General features: G+C 40.1%; 1 protein-coding gene across 1 annotated transcript in view; it reads right to left on the bottom strand.

Annotated features, from left to right (window-relative positions):
- Nucleotides 1-1,967: 1,967 nt before the first annotated feature.
- Nucleotides 1,968-17,259, bottom strand: part of LOC136858634 (myrosinase 1) — a 59,723-nt gene continuing 44,431 nt past the window's right edge. The window contains exons 9-11 of the mRNA XM_067138335.2: nucleotides 7,879-8,013; nucleotides 7,004-7,110; nucleotides 1,968-2,184 (exon numbers count right to left, since the gene is read on the bottom strand). Coding sequence (XP_066994436.2) covers nucleotides 2,058-2,184; nucleotides 7,004-7,110; nucleotides 7,879-8,013 — 369 coding nt within the window. The 3' untranslated portion in view covers nucleotides 1,968-2,057. The remainder of the gene's footprint in view (nucleotides 2,185-7,003; nucleotides 7,111-7,878; nucleotides 8,014-17,259) is intronic.

Raw genomic sequence — 17,259 nt, 5'->3', positions numbered from 1 at the left:
CCTTCTACGCGGCCTGATCCCAATTTGACTTTTCCTTGGACAACCAGTTTTCAATTCTAGTTTCTCTCCTTATAACATGTCCAAATAAATGCAGGGTTTTCTACCTATCAAGAATTAAAAGTCGATTAGAGATACCAAACTCTTCGATTATCGATTGATGCATTCACGGCCCGTACTTATAGGCAGGATACAGGCTTTTGGGCTTATGTTGTGTCAAGAAAATAAGATTAAATTCTTTACGTTTCGCAGAGAACTTTGCTCTGCATCTTCAGAAGAAAATCTCGACTGTTCACGAGAAAAGCTTTTCAAAGAACAAAGTTTGATTTAGACGTTATAATAGAAGTGGAAGTGGTACGTTCATTCGTCAGCAGATGTGGTAGAGCACTAGCATTCGAAGCGGAAGCAGACGGAACCATCTTCGATAGCGATAGCGATTTGTGTGCAGATTCTCACCACCATCCAGCACAAAGACTAGGCATTCGCACGAGACTCACCAAGAGTACGAGACGAATTTGTGAGCCATCTAATATCCAGGTGGAGACAGACACACTCAAAGTCACGTTCAAGGGTATTGGTTACAGCGATTTGCAGATTCATAGAGCCCTGCATCTCAGAGAAACAACCAAGCAAAGCTCACAGGAGGAAGAAGTGAAGGGAACTGCCTACCTTCCTTACATTCACAACACCACAGATCGAATTACAGGATCCCCGCAAACACAATCTAAAAACCGTGTTTGGTACCGTTACTAAAATTGTTCACAGTCTGGGTAAAACACAGGACAAATTGACCTCAATTTTACAACCCTGGTTATACGAAATTCCTTGTACCTGCGGCAAGGTATATATTGGCCAAATATGTCAGTCCATTGGGACTCGCCTCAAGGAACACCAAAGACATATCCGTCTCAACCAGCCAGACAAATCAGCAATAGCTGAGCAAGCCCTGTCGTCGGATCATGACGTTGTATTTCAAGATGATCGAGCTCTTACCCACACTGAACACTACAGGTCCAGGATTATACGGGAAGCTGTGGAAATACGTAGATATCCTAACAATGTCAACAGGTACACTGGCTGTTAATTAAGTAATACGAGGTTGCCAGCCATTAGGAATTTGCGTAGGTAGTTCCTTCCCTGTCCCTTGACTATTGTTATTTCGTTTCAGTGTTTTCCAAATTCGTACGTTCCTCATCGCCAGATGATACGTTCAGGATTGTGTCTATGTCATACTTTCATGTGTGTGTACTCCTGTTATGTTATGTGATTCCTACTCAGACTGATTCCGTCAGCTACCGCTTCAAACACTAGCGCTGTACCGTGTCCGGTGAGCCATCTGATGACGAATGAACGTACCACTTCCGCTTCTATTATAACGTCTAAATTCAAACCTCATTCTTTGAGAAGCGTTTCTCGTGAACAGTCGAGATAATCTTCTGAAGACGCAGAGCAAAGTTCTCTGCGAAACGTAAAAAAATTCACCTTATTTTCTTGACACGGCATAAGTCCGAAAGCCTGTATCATGTCTGTGAGATACATCTGTTCTCCGTCAAAGGTATTCATAACATCCTCCACCAACACCACATTTCAAATGCATTGATGCACTTCTTTTTGTCTTTGACCCTCACTGTCCATGATTCATTGCTATAGAAGACGACTGAAATACCAACACGAAAACCGGTCGTTTCTTTGTGTTTTTACTGATTACTCGGTCACGCCACATCGTTCGGACCTTACCTATAGCAACTTTTCCAACAGCAGTTCTTCTTCTGATCTCTTTCTCCCAGCTGCCATTATTGTTCAACAAGTAGCCAAGATATTCAATTCATTAACAAGATCTAGGTCTACTAGACGTCCACTAAATTGGAGATTCTTTCCTTCTTCAGGAATCCTACACAGCCGCTTATAAGAATAGTATTCTTCACAATTTATAGGGATAAAGTTTATTCGTTGCAAATAAAAATATGTGATGAATTAATCAATAATATTTTATTGATATATATTTACAAGAGAACAAGTATAATTCGTTCAAGGCATTTCTTTCTAAATTTAGAGGTTCATTAGTTCAGGTACTTGTCTGGTATTTCTCGTGTGCGGAAGACCTCCTTCAGAAACTGGACAGAAGCCTTCGCAGTTCTGGGCCTCGCCGGGTCGGAGACATTGACATAATGCAGGCCAAACCTATCCCTGAATAAATGAAAGCAGGTTTAATTATTTCAGAATGGATTGCCTTCTTTCATTAAAAAAAAAAAGTAAGAATGAGCACTGTATGTCAATGAATGTTGAATATTCGTCTGCAGACCGGTGATTTGACCCTTAGTTTGTTTGTAAACATAACCACATCCCTATGTACACCTACCTTCACGCGGTGAGTCTCTCAATCAAAACCAACCAACCAACTCACCAACCCACCCACCCACCCAAACCACCCACCAACCAACCAACCAACCAACCAACCCACCAAACCACCCAACCACCCGCCAACCAACCAACCAACCAACCAACCAACCAACCAACCAACCAACCAACCAACCAACCAACCAACCAACCAACCAACCAACCAACCAACCAACCAATCAATCAATCAATCAATCAATCAATCAATCAATCAATCAATCAATCAATCAATCATTGAAATGCAATTAGGACTGTCGCCCAAGTGGCGGAAACCCTGTCTATTGCTTAAGTCTTTTCTTAAATGATTTTAAAGAACTTGAAAATTGATCCAACATTTCCTCAATACATTATCCATATGCCTTTGCTGGCAAGATCTAGTGTTTACACTGCACTATGTCTTCTGGCGTGGGCTAGAACAAATTTCTTAATTTCATTCACCTGTCTTAGTCTCATACTTGGCTTCGACAACATGAAAGTGACCGAGGTATGAGTGATGTTAGTAATGCCATTCATTCCTTATGGAGCCAGTCCCTGTTATGAATGATGTGAAAATGTTTCTCATAGGGTCGGTTGGTGCAATCATTTCAGTGCGCTTGATAGACTGATATGTAATAGCAACATCTGGCTGAGTGAGGAAATCAAAGGGAAACTTACTCCTCATTTCCCTTATACGGCTCTTCAGTGACGCCTGATGGTGGGGCTGTTGAGGTCCAAACCAGCCTCCAGGATGAGTATTCATCATACATACACATTATCCAAAGCCTTTATTCCTCTTCCTATATACAAATATTTGCCCCAGCGTGTCCTACTGAATTCCAATGTTATCAATTTTATCTTTCATATTTTGAAAAGGAATTCCTTACCGAAGGACTGGTAAAGGAAGACATCCCTCAAGTAAATGGCGAAACTACATACCCAACTAGGATTCTTACGAATCGTATGTTGAAACTCATTAAATTACTTATATTTACCGTTTAAGACTTTCTTTCTTTATTCGTTTCAGAAGCATGAAATTTACTTACAGATATTGAGACTGATGCGTTAATATCGAGACTGACAGAGAATGAACAGGACTCAAGGGAACCTTTTATTTAGAGTTACCAGATGGTTGTGGGTGTAAAGGCGGTTAAATTTTACGAAGCAAGTCAAAAGATGGACGTATTATAACCGTTTAATTTTACACCTTCCAATTTCAAAACAATGGATTTTGCGGTGGCACATTGCTTCTTCGATAGTGCTACCCTTTTTGAAGCAATTGTAGCTCATCTCAGACTTAACAGACTTAATACTTTCTTATACAATAGGGGGAACTATTAAATTACTGCTTAAATAATGCTCAAACTGTTCAAACATTCATACTGACACTTATGTAAACAGATGCTCAAAATATAAGTAGCCTACTTTCATCTATCTGTATGTATGTCTACCCCTTAGTCTGGTTTCTTGTTACCGGGTCGGGATGAAATGAGATTAATTTATACGGGATGTTTCTACGGCCAGATGCCCTTCCTGGCACCAACCTCAGTCGAGGAGCTAATGAAGATGAAATGTGTTATGGTGAATGAAATTGGGTAAGGGGTGGGAGGACTCACCTCTGGCCTATGGATAGGAACTGTACCGGCATTTGCCTGGAAGTGAAAATATTAAACCACAGAAAACCAATTTTAAAAACTGCCTACGGTGAGGTTCGAATCCACGCGTTTCCCGAATGCTTGGCGCCATAGCTACAGCGCGTTATAACACGCAGCCACTCAGCCTACCTATATAAATAAAATGATAATTTGTGTTTGTACGCTCGGAGTAGATGTACAAGATTCCAGAACTTAATATTAAGAAAATGTTTAGATTAAAATAAGTTGAAGAAATTATAATTCTATAATTATAGCGCGAAAAGATGAGATTGCATTCGGTGAAAAGAGGGTTCGTACCCCATTGTCGGTAGCCTGAAGATGGTTTACTGTGGTTTTCTATTTTCACAACAATCAAATGCTGGGGCTGTAACTTAAGACCACGGCCGCTTTCTTCCCACTCCTAGCCCTTTCCTATCCCATTGTCGCCATAAGACCTATCTGTGTCGGTGCGACGTAAATCCAGCGATAAAAAACTCATGTCACCAAACAACCCTGACATTTATCTAAGGGTATCCATCATATAAAGCACAAGGATTGCCTTTCTTCGTCTCAATGACCTGCATATCGTAAGTAAATACGCAGATAACAACATAACAATAAAACCTACATCAATGATGGATGTCTACAGGTGGAATAATTTCAGTATGTTAAACACTATAGACTAATATTACCTCAAAAATTCTTCAAGAGGGAGGTTGTGTGGACTACGTCCTAATTAGCAGTCCCCCTGCTGCATGGACGTTGGAAAATCCTGATAGGCCACTGATAATTTTACAGTGGTCGCAAATGGGACAGAACTGGTCTTTCTTCACATTCTTGTTTTCCACTGTAATGGAAGTGATCGCAAATGGAACAACTTTTACAGTGATCGCAAATGGAACACAACCCCTCTAAATACCTTCGTAACTACATGAAGGGATTTTTGGCCTTTATTTACGAAGCAAGGCAGCAATTCCGTAGGTAAAAATCAAGATAACATAGCCAAGTTGTACAGTACAATTCACTACGATACAGCTTTTGTACTACAATTCGATGACCGACAACCAAAGGGTTACAATTCAAAACTCATGATTTTTCAGAAGAAGAGTAGATTAAAGCTTTAGCAGTTTACATCATAGTCTCTCAAAAATACACTTGTTTTTAGAAAATTGGTTTTTACACAGTTCTTTCATCATTATTCATCTCCTAATGTCATTCTACGCCAAATCTCCACTGACTGCTCGGTATATGCCGCGTAGTTGAACAGCTCCTCTCCTTAATCCCAAGTCTTCCCAGCCCGAAGTTTGCAACATTGTCACTACAATTTTTGTACTACAACTCGATAACAGGGTCTTCGCTGGGCCGAGCGAGGAACAACGTCACAGCAGTTGCTTGATGCAAATTTTGACGGCAAGTTTCATAGCACTTGCTAGAGGCAACATGATCCGCCTTCTCCTAAAAATGTAACCCTTTCAAATTAACCGAGTGACTAATATCAGAATATTGAAAACCGTTAGAAGTGCTTCCTGGGACGAATACAATACATTTTGTGCTGCAACCCTTTCGGAGTCCAGCCCCGCGGTGTAGGGGGCAACGCGTTCGCCTGTCACCCGGCGGCCCCGGCTTCGGTTCCCGGCCGAGTCAGGGGTTTTTAATTGTAATGATTCATATCCTTGGCCTGGGGACTAGGTGTTCGCGACGTCCTTAATCTTCGTTGCCTCACACACAACATTTCACTCTATCGCCCTTCAAACTGCACGCAGGTTCATACAATATGGCCGGGCTGAGGGGCTCAGACGGTTAAGGCGCTGGCCTTCTGACCCCAACGTGGCAGGTTCGATCCTGGCCTAGTCCGGTGGTATTTGAAGGTGCTCAAATACGTCAGCCTTGTGTCGGTAGATTTACTGGCACGTAAAAGACCTCCCGCGGTACTAAATTCCGGCACCTCGGCGTCTCCGAAGACCGAAAAAGTAGTTAGTGGGGCGTAAAGCAAATAACATTATCATACAATATGGTGCCAGTAGGGGCAAAAGATCCACATGGGTCGACGCCCCGAACAAATAGCATTCTTTTAATGAAAAAATGACCCTTTCGAAGATTGTAGAGACCTAAATAAAATCTCAAAAATGTTTTGTTTAAATATTTCTTTTAGTTGCAACTCTTTCGTTCTCAGCTATCGAACGCGATACGCTGTTAAGACAGCAGTTTTTCCAGGTCTTTATCTGATGACACTAGACTGTCGTAACATAACATAAGCATTTTAAGTGTAAGTGTAAGTGTAAGTCTAAGTGTAAATAGTGAATATGTACGAGGCCTTTTCGTACTGAAATCTGTTTGCAGACTGTTGACGAGCGCACCTCGTGTAACAAGGTATTCACTGGGCCAGGCGAGGAACAACGATACGACTTTTGACGGCACAGGTTCAAGCTTCACAGCGCTTGCCAGAGGCAACGCCACACAATGCACCTTCTCCTCAAACTTTGATCAACTGTAATTCACAAACATTAACAGTGTACTGAAAAGCCTCCGTGGCTCAGGCGGCGGCGCGTCTGCCTCTCACTGCTGGGTTCCGTGGTTCAAATCCCGGTCACTCCATGTGAGATTTGTGGTGGACAAAGCGGAGGTGGGACAGAATTTTCTCCGGTTACTCCGGTTTTCCCTGTCATCTTTCATTCCAGCAACACTCTCCAGTATCATTTCTTTTCATCTGCCAGTCAGCAATCATTGCCCCAGAGGAGTGCGACAGACCTAGGCAACCGGAACAATTTCTATCCTCGTCGCAAGATGGGGGCTTCATTCATTCATTCCAACCCTGACCCGGTCAATGACTGGAAAAAATGTTATAGGTTTTTCAATAGTGTATTAAACCATATTTCTTCGCTTACTGTCCTCCTTATCACTCAAGTCACCTCCCTGTGTTTTGCCATATCAGAGAGATTCACTCTGCAGACCACCATTCTATTAATCTAGCAAAGGAAATATCGAATAGTGTTACTCACCTAAATCCCGTGAGCCATTCAAGGTCATCTATTAGGCTCCATGCAGTATACCCGACGACGTTACATCCATCTTCGTGTATAGCCTTCAGTAGCTCTGTCAGGTGACCCTGTAAGGAATATAATTCCGTAAACAACACAAAATTATGAGAGTTCAGTACGTCATACGACCTTAGGAGATCGTTCATTCTTCAATCAATCAATCAATCAATCAATCAATCAATCAATCAATCAATCAATCAATCAATCAATCAATCAATCAATCAATCAATCAATCAATCATTCAATCAATCAATCAATACTGATATGCATTTAGGGCAGTCACCCAGGTGAAAGATTCCCTATCCGTTGTTTTCCTAGCCTTTTCTTAAATGATTGCAAATAAATTGGAAATGTATTGAACGTCTCCCTTGGTAAGTTATTCCAGTCTCTAACTCCCTTTCCTATAAATGAATAGTTGCCCCAATTTGTCCTCTTGAATTCCAGCTTTATTTTCATAATTCGACCTTTCCTACTTTTAATGACACCACTCAAACTTATTCGCTTACTGATGTCATTCCGCGCCATCTCTCCACCGACAGCTCGGAACGTACCACTTAGTCGAGTAGCTCGTCTTTCTCCCAAGTATTCCCAGTCCAAACTTTGCAACGTTTTTGTAACGCTACTCTTTTGTCGGAAATCCCCCAGAACAAATCGAGCTGCTTTTCTTTGGATTTTTTCCAGTTCTTGAATAAAGTAATCCTGGTGAGAGTCCCATATAGTGATTCCAGTCCAAGGAGTATCCCAAAGGATGCAGTGTTAGGCTTTCTCCAAAATCTATAAAATCCATGTAATGTTCTTTCCATTAGTCACGGTATTTTAGCTAGTGTAATTCTCACCTTGTAGTAATTAATTCTGTCCGTATCCTGGAGGGTACCTTCGTCAGAGTAGCCATTTTCTGTGATGAATATGATTGGCGAGTTGTAGGTTTGACTGACCCAACTGATTAGTTTCCGGAATCCCCAAGGCACCACCTAAGAACAGAAATACAAGCTGTTCGTACACTCATGTTCAATTAAGTTTTATTTTCTATGATATTATGTAATGGAATGCTTCCAACTACATTTGAATCTGTTGTTCACAAAATCAAGTTATGAATTGTATAAACCTGCTGGAAAACAGGAAAACGAACACTTAAGCGTATGGAACGTATTGCATCCATAAGGCGAATAGCCCAATGGATAAATTAATTAATTTATCAATTTTTTATATGTGAAAACTACCTACAGCAAATTCAGTGAATGCATTTCCCAGGTCTCTAACAAAGAGACATTTCATAGACCAGGAGTATCCCTAGGATAATAATAATAATAATAATAATAATAATAATAATAATAATAATAATAATAATAATAATGAGAAGAAATTAACGTCAGTTGAAATTTGTCAAATCATACAAGTCTTCATAATTAGCATTTACTTGATAAATAATTGGTCACGCTAATAATTTAAGTCCATAATAATCAATAACCGACTTGAGTTAATAATAATTATAAACATTTATTTTATTTGGAACGTATAATGAATTCAGCTGAGGTAGAGCATAATCGTCAAGTAATGTAGTATAATGCTGTTTTCTTCTTCTAACGCGTGAGCTTTATTGGCGAGTGTGAGACTTGGTTCTAAATTAATTTTTTAGAGTTTTCCTGAGGTACATATTGGGGTGCTGAAGTATCTAATCGACTTTCTTCGGCCTTCTGCTTCCGATAATTCTAATATTCTCAACCTTCCGCCCCAGTTATATTCGGTTTCATGTCTTGACTATTAATGACTTGCTTAGATTTTTCTGTCTAGTCTCTTGTCTTCCTTCACTCGTCAATGTATTTCATGCTCTCTTGATGTCTCTCTTTCATTTTGTCTCTAAAATTGCTGTAATTGTGATTGATTATTGTTGATTATTGGTTTTATTAAGCCTAGACATCATCTGGGTATTTGTCGTATTATCTGTCTGAGGACAGCCTGACCCTGCACGGCACTTTGTACGTTGGCAGCAATAAGAATTCGCTGCAGTTCCAGAAGAAAGTGTTTCGCAATTGCCTGAATGAGTTTAACTTCAGATGGAGGAGTATCTAGCTCTTTCATACGTCGTAATTACAGTGAGAAGTAGTCAGCGTATCGAGTAGGTAGCACATCTTCTAGTTATAAGTCAAGTCTAAGGTTTTGTTGAACTTCAAGACTACAACATTTCTGTAGAAGTAATCGCTTAAAACTCTCAAAACCTTCAAAAATGTATCGAAAAGCATAATACCAGTTGATATCATTTCCATCAAGGAACCGTTCTGAGATGCCTTTCGGGTGGAATCTTATATTCCTTAATTTATTCTTCCAGGTCACGAATGAAAACTTCAGGAGATAATTCATTAAGGCCATTAAATTGTCTAGGTTTATCATCACTCATATTGACGATTTGATGGACATTAGCAGTTTGCGAAGCAGATACAACCAATTCCTGATCTCCTACAAGATTGCTGTTTTGTTGAATATTATGATCCTTAGTCGGTACCCGGTAAGTTACAGCTACTCTATTTTGAGTAACAGGGGCGTAGCCAGGGGGGGGTTACTGGGGGTTAGAACCCCCCCCCCATTGAACTTTCACGAATAGAAAATAAATAGAAACTGACAGTAAACAATAAACTTCTTTTATGTGATCAAGATAAACTCCCTGCAATCTACTGCTTGTTGAGAGTGTTTGCCACCCTACCTGTCACCACTGCAGCCAGTGAGAGATCATTTTCAACATTAAGACGCCTTAAAACCTACCTCAGAAATACCACAAGTAAAAGTCGACTCAACGGGTTGGCTCCCTTGAACATTCACAGAGACATAGTTGTAAAACCAACAGATGTGTTAAATTTATTTTCTAGGAAGCCTCGAAAATTAGATTTTAGATTGTAAACTGAACATACCGTTTGAGATAAAACTGCTAACCTCGATCATATTGTTCTTGTTCTGTATTTTAAAGTAAGAATTTTGTAGTGTATTGCAATCTGAATATCACATACAGTAATTCACTCTTGTATCAGTATCCTTATGACAGTCATGCATGCGCGTACCAGACACGCACAAGCACAAGCACAAGCACTTTCATTATGTTATATCTTAATTTTGTAACTGTAACCCCCCCCATTGGCCGATCCTGGCTACGCTACTGTTGAGTAACCTCTTCAACGTTGTTCTGTCGGAAACAAGTTGTCAAAACTTTCATACTTCGATCTTGAAGCTTAAGTAAACCGATCTCTTTTTACAATTTCTTAATAACATCGACATTCTCTTCCATCTTCTGGATACTAATTTTAACGTCCTCTGCAAGATTGACAATTCTATCTAATACATCAACTTTGTCGTTCTGCATCACAAGCTTCACATCCTCGAATTGATGTGCCAACTCTTGAATTTCGTTCTGATTCACTTGCAGATTCTCTCTTATATCCTTAATATCATCATTTACATTCTCCTACAATTCCTCAACATCCTTCATCAATTCTCGTTGGACCTCTAACATCTTCTCTGACATTGTATTTTGGGCAGTATAAATTTCTCGTCTTACAGAATCTACTTCATCCTTAATAGAGTCCAAGTCGACCGGACAATCGCCATGTCACTCTGAAGCGCTGTAACCTTTCCCGTTATCACCTTGTTATCTTCTTGCAATTGGGTGTCAAGTTCACAACATTGTCTAGAGTTTTCTTCTGGTTCTCCCGACATTCCAGAGCAATATTATCAATTCGAAATCGTGTCTCTTCCATTGTAGCACACAATTGATCTCGTCCTTCATTTCTTGGACATTTTTGTTTCCCTCTTGTATTACTGTTCCCATAATATTCATTCGTCGTTCCAGCTGCTCTAATGAACTTTCACTTTCTTCACGGGCAGCTCAACGTTCTTCCTGGGCAGCATTATTTCCTTTCCCTATAATATCAGTTCCTTGCTCTAACTGTTCTAACGACTTTTTACTATTTTTTACTTTCTTCGCGGATAGCTTTCCTTTCTTCACGGACAGGTTTATTTCCTTCCCCTGTAATATCCGTCAGGGATGTCCAACTTTTCTCAGCTAACTCTTCTCCTCCATTAAATTCCTAATTTGCTCCATATCCATGAGATATTATCGTATACAATGGCCTGTGCCAATAGACGCCGAGATGTAAAGACTTCGCCCCGAAAGTGTCAGCAAAATTAAAGCACAACCAACGTTTATTATGGTATCGGTAAAATCAAAACACAATCAACGTTTATTATAAGCCTTTTTCCGCAAGATCCTACTAAATACATAAAAGAGTGCAAAATTCACATAATTCGATAAAATTCTATTTATACAGGATGGCATAAGAGATATCTAGTACAAACAACAGGGCAACTCATACTAACCCATGCCAAATCAAGCCAAATCGAGCCCCACTTAAATGGGAAAAGCCAACTGTATGTCCCGTTTGTAGATACTCTTCAATAGTCAAAAAAATGAAAATCCACAGCCTGTTTCCAGTCATTCAACTTTGTCAGGAATGGAATGGATGAAGCCCCATCTAGCGGCGAGGATAGGAACTGTGCCGGCTGCCGAAACCTATCACACTCCTCTGGGGCAATGATTAATGATTGACAGATGAAATGAAATGATATTGGAGAGTGTTTCTGGAATGGATGGTGACAGGGAAAACCGGAGTAAACGGAGAAAAACCTGTCCAGCCTCCGCTTTGCCCAGCACAAATCTCTCATGGAATGACCGGGATTTGAACCAAGGAACCCAGCGGTGAGAGGCCGGCGCGCTGCAGCCTGAGCCACGGAGGCAGTTCATAAAAATACTTTAATTAAATGGAAAAGTCGAGAACTGACCTACGTTGATTGGCCTGTAACGTGCCTGGCAAACAGGTAAGTGAGCATAGCTTTCCACTATCAGCTGTCTACGCCTGATCATCATGTATAGTTGCAATCTCCTATCGATGAGACGTTCACGGCGTACTTCAGAATGCAAGAGAAAGTTCAGGGTCGCCCTGCACATGGTTTAGTCTATCGCTGCTTACCCACAAGCGGAGGTGTAGTCAGTGGAAATTCTGAATTATTAAATCGTCGTTACACATTATCACCACTGCATATCTACAACTCAAATATATTATCCAGAATAACGATAAAACTTCTTGTAATTATTCCTAGCAGACAGATTTACTTAATTAGCGTTGATAAATACCTACGTAATTAGTTACCGGAGCGCTACTATACTTATTCCAATATGTGAAATATTTGCTTCCCATAAATCTACTGGTTTAGAGATTGAGATTCAGGTATTCTACAAGTTATAATAATTATAATAATTGATAATATTATCAATTAACCTTGTAGCGGTTAACTTCACTGTCTCCGAGGCGTGTCATTAAAATAACCACAAGACCAGAAGAAATCATACTCGCGCGACGAGGTAGTAGTACGTACTGTAAACAAGGTAGATGACAGACATGACACTCGCATAATTCCAAAGAATGGCATTGTTAAGGGAAGCATACTGTCACAGGATGGTATGTATGTATGTATGTATGTATGTATGTATGTATGTATGTATGTAAGGGGTTGCGTGGCCGAGGCGGTAGTGGTGTGCTTGGTTCATTCGTAAGGGCTTGTAAGGGTTTACAGGTTACAGGGTATCCACTTTCGGATGTGCACATGGCACTGAGGTTCATTCAGCCTACACCTAAAATGATTACAGGTCAATTCATAGGGACAAAGGTGGCCGGGTTGCAAATGTTTTAACTGTTAAAGGTTATATGGAGTGTAAAATACGAATTAATAGGAATATGAAAATAATTAATAACCATATCGTTTAGAACCGAACTAAAAGTATAACAAAACTAAACCGGTTTGAACGTAATCACCGTAGGTATAGATTTAACAAGAGCCTGCGAGTTACATTTGTAGCTTATAGGAGAGAAATACTTTAATTATTACCATTAGTAATTGTAATAGTTGTCGTTGCTGGAGTGGAGAGTTACCTTTGTTTAGTGTTTGGTGTTGAGTTGGTGTTGTTGTGTAATCGAGTTATACTGCTGAGTATGAAACTGTGTATAGAACAGTCACGTTAATTTATTGTGAGAGTTATCGGACTTGTATGGATCGAGCATACTGAACAGCAGTCGAGTGCTGTGATAACCAGCGGGCATAAGTTGGAGCCTTGCTGCATCAAGCTGCTGTATGAACAGTCTGGTGCGTGCGAAGCGAAGTGAAAAATGACAATCAAGATTAAGAGAGTGGTCGGCCGTTCCAGGTAAATACCATTAAGAGGGCGACAAGAGCCTTTTGAAATAACCAATAATTAATGAAGTGTTTTCATTCATTGCCCAGTATGATTGTGTGTGTATGGATGTATATTGAGTGGGTCATCCTAAACTAAATTAGTCCAATAAAACAGTCAGCTGTTTTGTAACCGTGTGCTTCTCGCATTTAAAACTTTTTCAAATGTAATTTTTATTATTGTCAAAATACAGGTGCCCACTTATGTAGATATAAACCCTTGGCAGTGGCATAACGTTAGAGCTTACAAGGCCTGCAATGCAGGCGGGCCCATACAGACTATCCCTGATAATATTGAATTAATTTTACCTGAATCTAATTCTGAAATGAAAATTCTTATCACGACGTTTTGTTGAAAAAATACAGTTCGTAAGTAGAAGAATTCTCAGACGGTTGCATCTAGCTGCAATTATTATTATTATTATTATTATTATTATTATTATTATTATTATTATTATTATTATTATTATTATTATGGTATTCCCTTTACGTCCCACTAACTTCTTTTCGGTTTTCGGAGACGGCGAGGTACCGGAATTTAGTCCCGCACGAGTTCTTTTACGGGGCCAGTAAATCTACCGACACGAGGCTGATGTATTTGAGCACCTTCAAATACCATCGGACTGAGTGAGTATCGAACCTACCAAGTTGAGTCAGAAAGTCAGCGCTCAACCGTCTGAGCTACTCAGTCCGCATTATTATTATTATTATTATTATTATTATTATTATTATTATTATTATTATTCTGTATTCTTTGTCTGTCTAGTACATACATCTCTCATAAGAGGAGTAGCACACTCTCTCACTAAATGATGTAAAGAAAGTCACCTTCCAACCGCTGTGGATTATTACAAAGCTATTAGCAATAGATAACCCAATCGTTTTTTTTAAATTTAATTTCTCCTCCACAGAACTACCATTTTCAAAAACAGAACGCATAAAGAACTGTGTATGAAATTATGTGACCCAATACGGACTCGGTGAACTCAACTTTCTCAACACCGAATATGATGCAGTGAAATAATTTGTACCTCTGCATCCTAGAAGGCACATCGCTTGATCTAGTTTCATTATAGTCTGGTGGGAGTACAGTGATGTTTTAATACTATAAGAAAATAAGCACATAATTAGAGCCTCCGTAGCTCTGGCGGCCTCTCACCGCTGGACCCCGTGGTTCAAATCCTGGTCACTCCATGCGACGTTTGTGCTGAACAAAGAAGAGGCGGAACAGATATTTCTCCTGGCACTCCTGTTTTCCCTGTCATCTTTCATTCCAGTGACACTCTCTAATATCATTTCGTTTCATTTTTAATCATTGCCGCAGAGGAGTGCGACAGACTTCGGCAGCCGGCACAATTCCTATCCTCGCCACTAGATGGAGGCTTTCTTCATTCCATTCCTGACCCGGTCGAACGACTGGAAACAGGCTGAGGATTTTCATGAGCACACAATTATTTATGCTGTATTTTAATCTCTACAAAATATTCAATTTCTAAAACTAAATCTAATTAGTTTTGTAATCATGGAGTAGAGGTGTGACAAACGGTTATTTTTGTGTAACTGCTACATCTGCCACTGCTACAATAAGGTAACTGTGAAAAGTATTATTGAAAAATAACGTCCACCGTTACTCGCCTTTTACCGGTCACACATTGGTGTTCTGTGCGGTCACAGCCTGGTCACGGCTTCAAGCTTGTCCCCTTACAGCTGTGTTGCAAATTGCCATTCATTCACTCGCACATGCGCCCACGCATCACTACACACACTGTTGAACAGCAAAACACGCATTCCTGTTTGTTATAAAGTTATCAAGAGGCAGACAGCGGATGAAATTAGAAGATAACATAGCATCTTTTTCTGAAATCTAGAGGAGTGAGTTTGACAATGCCCGAGTTAAGGATGGAAGACAAGAAAACATGATGATCTGCCTGCCAAACCTGGCACAAACCGGTACAAGAGGATCGCTTAAGTAAAATAAAGTACCGGGAATGTTGTGTTATAATGAATTGTGTGAAACGAATTAATAAAAACTTCAGTGGGTAAAGAGACGTTATCACTGTATTTACATTAGTGTAGCCAACACTGTAATTCTTTTCATCGTAACAGAAATTATATCTAATATTAACTCTGAAAGGAATTGAGGGCAGTGGGAAAGTTCTGTCAAAGTAAAATAGTATTACAAAATGCTTTTTATCTACGTTCATTCTATAATATCAGAATGGAAAGTTAGCATAATAATTTACTTATGGTACAAGAAAAATTATACGGGTGAAACTTATAATAATATTATAATGTAGGTACCCTTGCGCGATGTCTGAGTCAGCGATTACCCTCGAACAGTTGAATGTGTTTACAGTTTAGTTACCAGATGACAGCAGGAACTTAAAGTAATCTCCTACGAAAGCGCTCTCACTTGGAAGACATGCGTACTATCTGAAGGTCACATTCTGTGTCTGTAAGCTGCTACTAGTGACAGGTCCCCACTTCCCAAGTTACTGTTTTCACTAGTACGTTTTTCTGTTGTCGTTACTCGATAACCTGTTATTTCTCGTCCTCGTTACATTTGCAACAGTGACAGGCACGTAACTGGGACCAAGTAACTGCTACGTTATTTTTCAGCCATCTCTATCATGGAGTATTTTCCTATATGTATTAAACATATAGATAGAATTAAAATTTTGCATGTATCTTCTGCAATAAAATTTATCTGTTATTGACAAGATTTATACAGTTTCCTTGAGGATGCTCAGTTTTGCGTTCTGGCAGACTGGCCCATTCATTACGCATCTCTCATTCCCACAACAAAATTATACCTATGAGTTCAATTGTTTCTGAGGATAAGTGTAAAATAAGCATACGCTCATTCTATTTTGGGTGACGGTACAATATATATATATAGTTTTTTTTTGTTGTTTTTTTGCTATTTGCTTTACGTCGCACCGACATAGATATGTCTTATGGCGACGATGGGATAGGAAAGGCCTAGGAATTGGAAGGAAGCGGCCGTGGCCTTAATTAAGGTACAGCCCCGGCATTTGCCTGGTGTGAAAATGGGAAACCACGGAAAACCATCTTCAGGGCTGCCGACAGTGGGGCTCGAACCCACGATCTCCCGATTACTGGATACTGGCCGCACTTAAGCGACTGCAGCTATCGAGCTCGGTATATATAGTTTTTACCAGCACTATACGACGCGCAGGTCGCCTACAGGCGTCAAATAGAAAGACCTGCGCCTGGCGAGCCGAACCCGTCCTGGGATATCCCGGCACTAAAAGCCATACCACATTTCATTTCACCAGCACTATGCCAGTCTTGGAAGTCCTCAGAAAAATCTTAGGACCAAAATGCGACTGGATGAAAAAAATCACATGAAATCTACCAAGTAGCAAAAAACATCACAGATACCATCAGGAAACGGTGAATACAATTTTGTAATAACAGGATCACATAGAAAATTTTAAACTTAGCCTTATCAATGACAAATAGCAATAACTGGCTAAAATAAATGAAATTGGCATTCATGATTAAACCATTCGAGATATAAGGGACAGTCAAATGAACACCAAACACCCGCCATAACACACATTCCGTTGTTACGTATCGATACTGCCATCATTGCGGTAGAAGAACTGCATAGTGACAACTCACTGGTGCACGCAGTTGTTGGGTTATGTCTTTGTTGGTGCGCGGGGTAGTCTTGTGTGTTTGTCCGGCTTTCGAAATGAAGGCAAGCAAAGAAGAGCAGAGGAGTTTGGTTCGTTATTTTGGTGGCTGAGGATACTGGAGTAGGCGAAACTCATCGTGGCATGTCTGCTGTGTATTGCAAACACTGCATGTTCATGACGAATTGCACGAGTGGCATAGGCGATTCCGAGAAGGGTGCACATCACTGCACGGTGATGCGCTCCCAGGACAGGCCCATTGAACCATTACTCCTGATGTGATAG

Source organism: Anabrus simplex, chromosome 1, assembly GCF_040414725.1.
Source record: "Anabrus simplex isolate iqAnaSimp1 chromosome 1, ASM4041472v1, whole genome shotgun sequence".
NCBI classification, from domain to species: Eukaryota; Metazoa; Arthropoda; class Insecta; order Orthoptera; family Tettigoniidae; genus Anabrus; species Anabrus simplex.
Note: the sequence above shows the minus strand (reverse complement) of the source record. Positions and strands in the feature narration are given on the sequence as shown.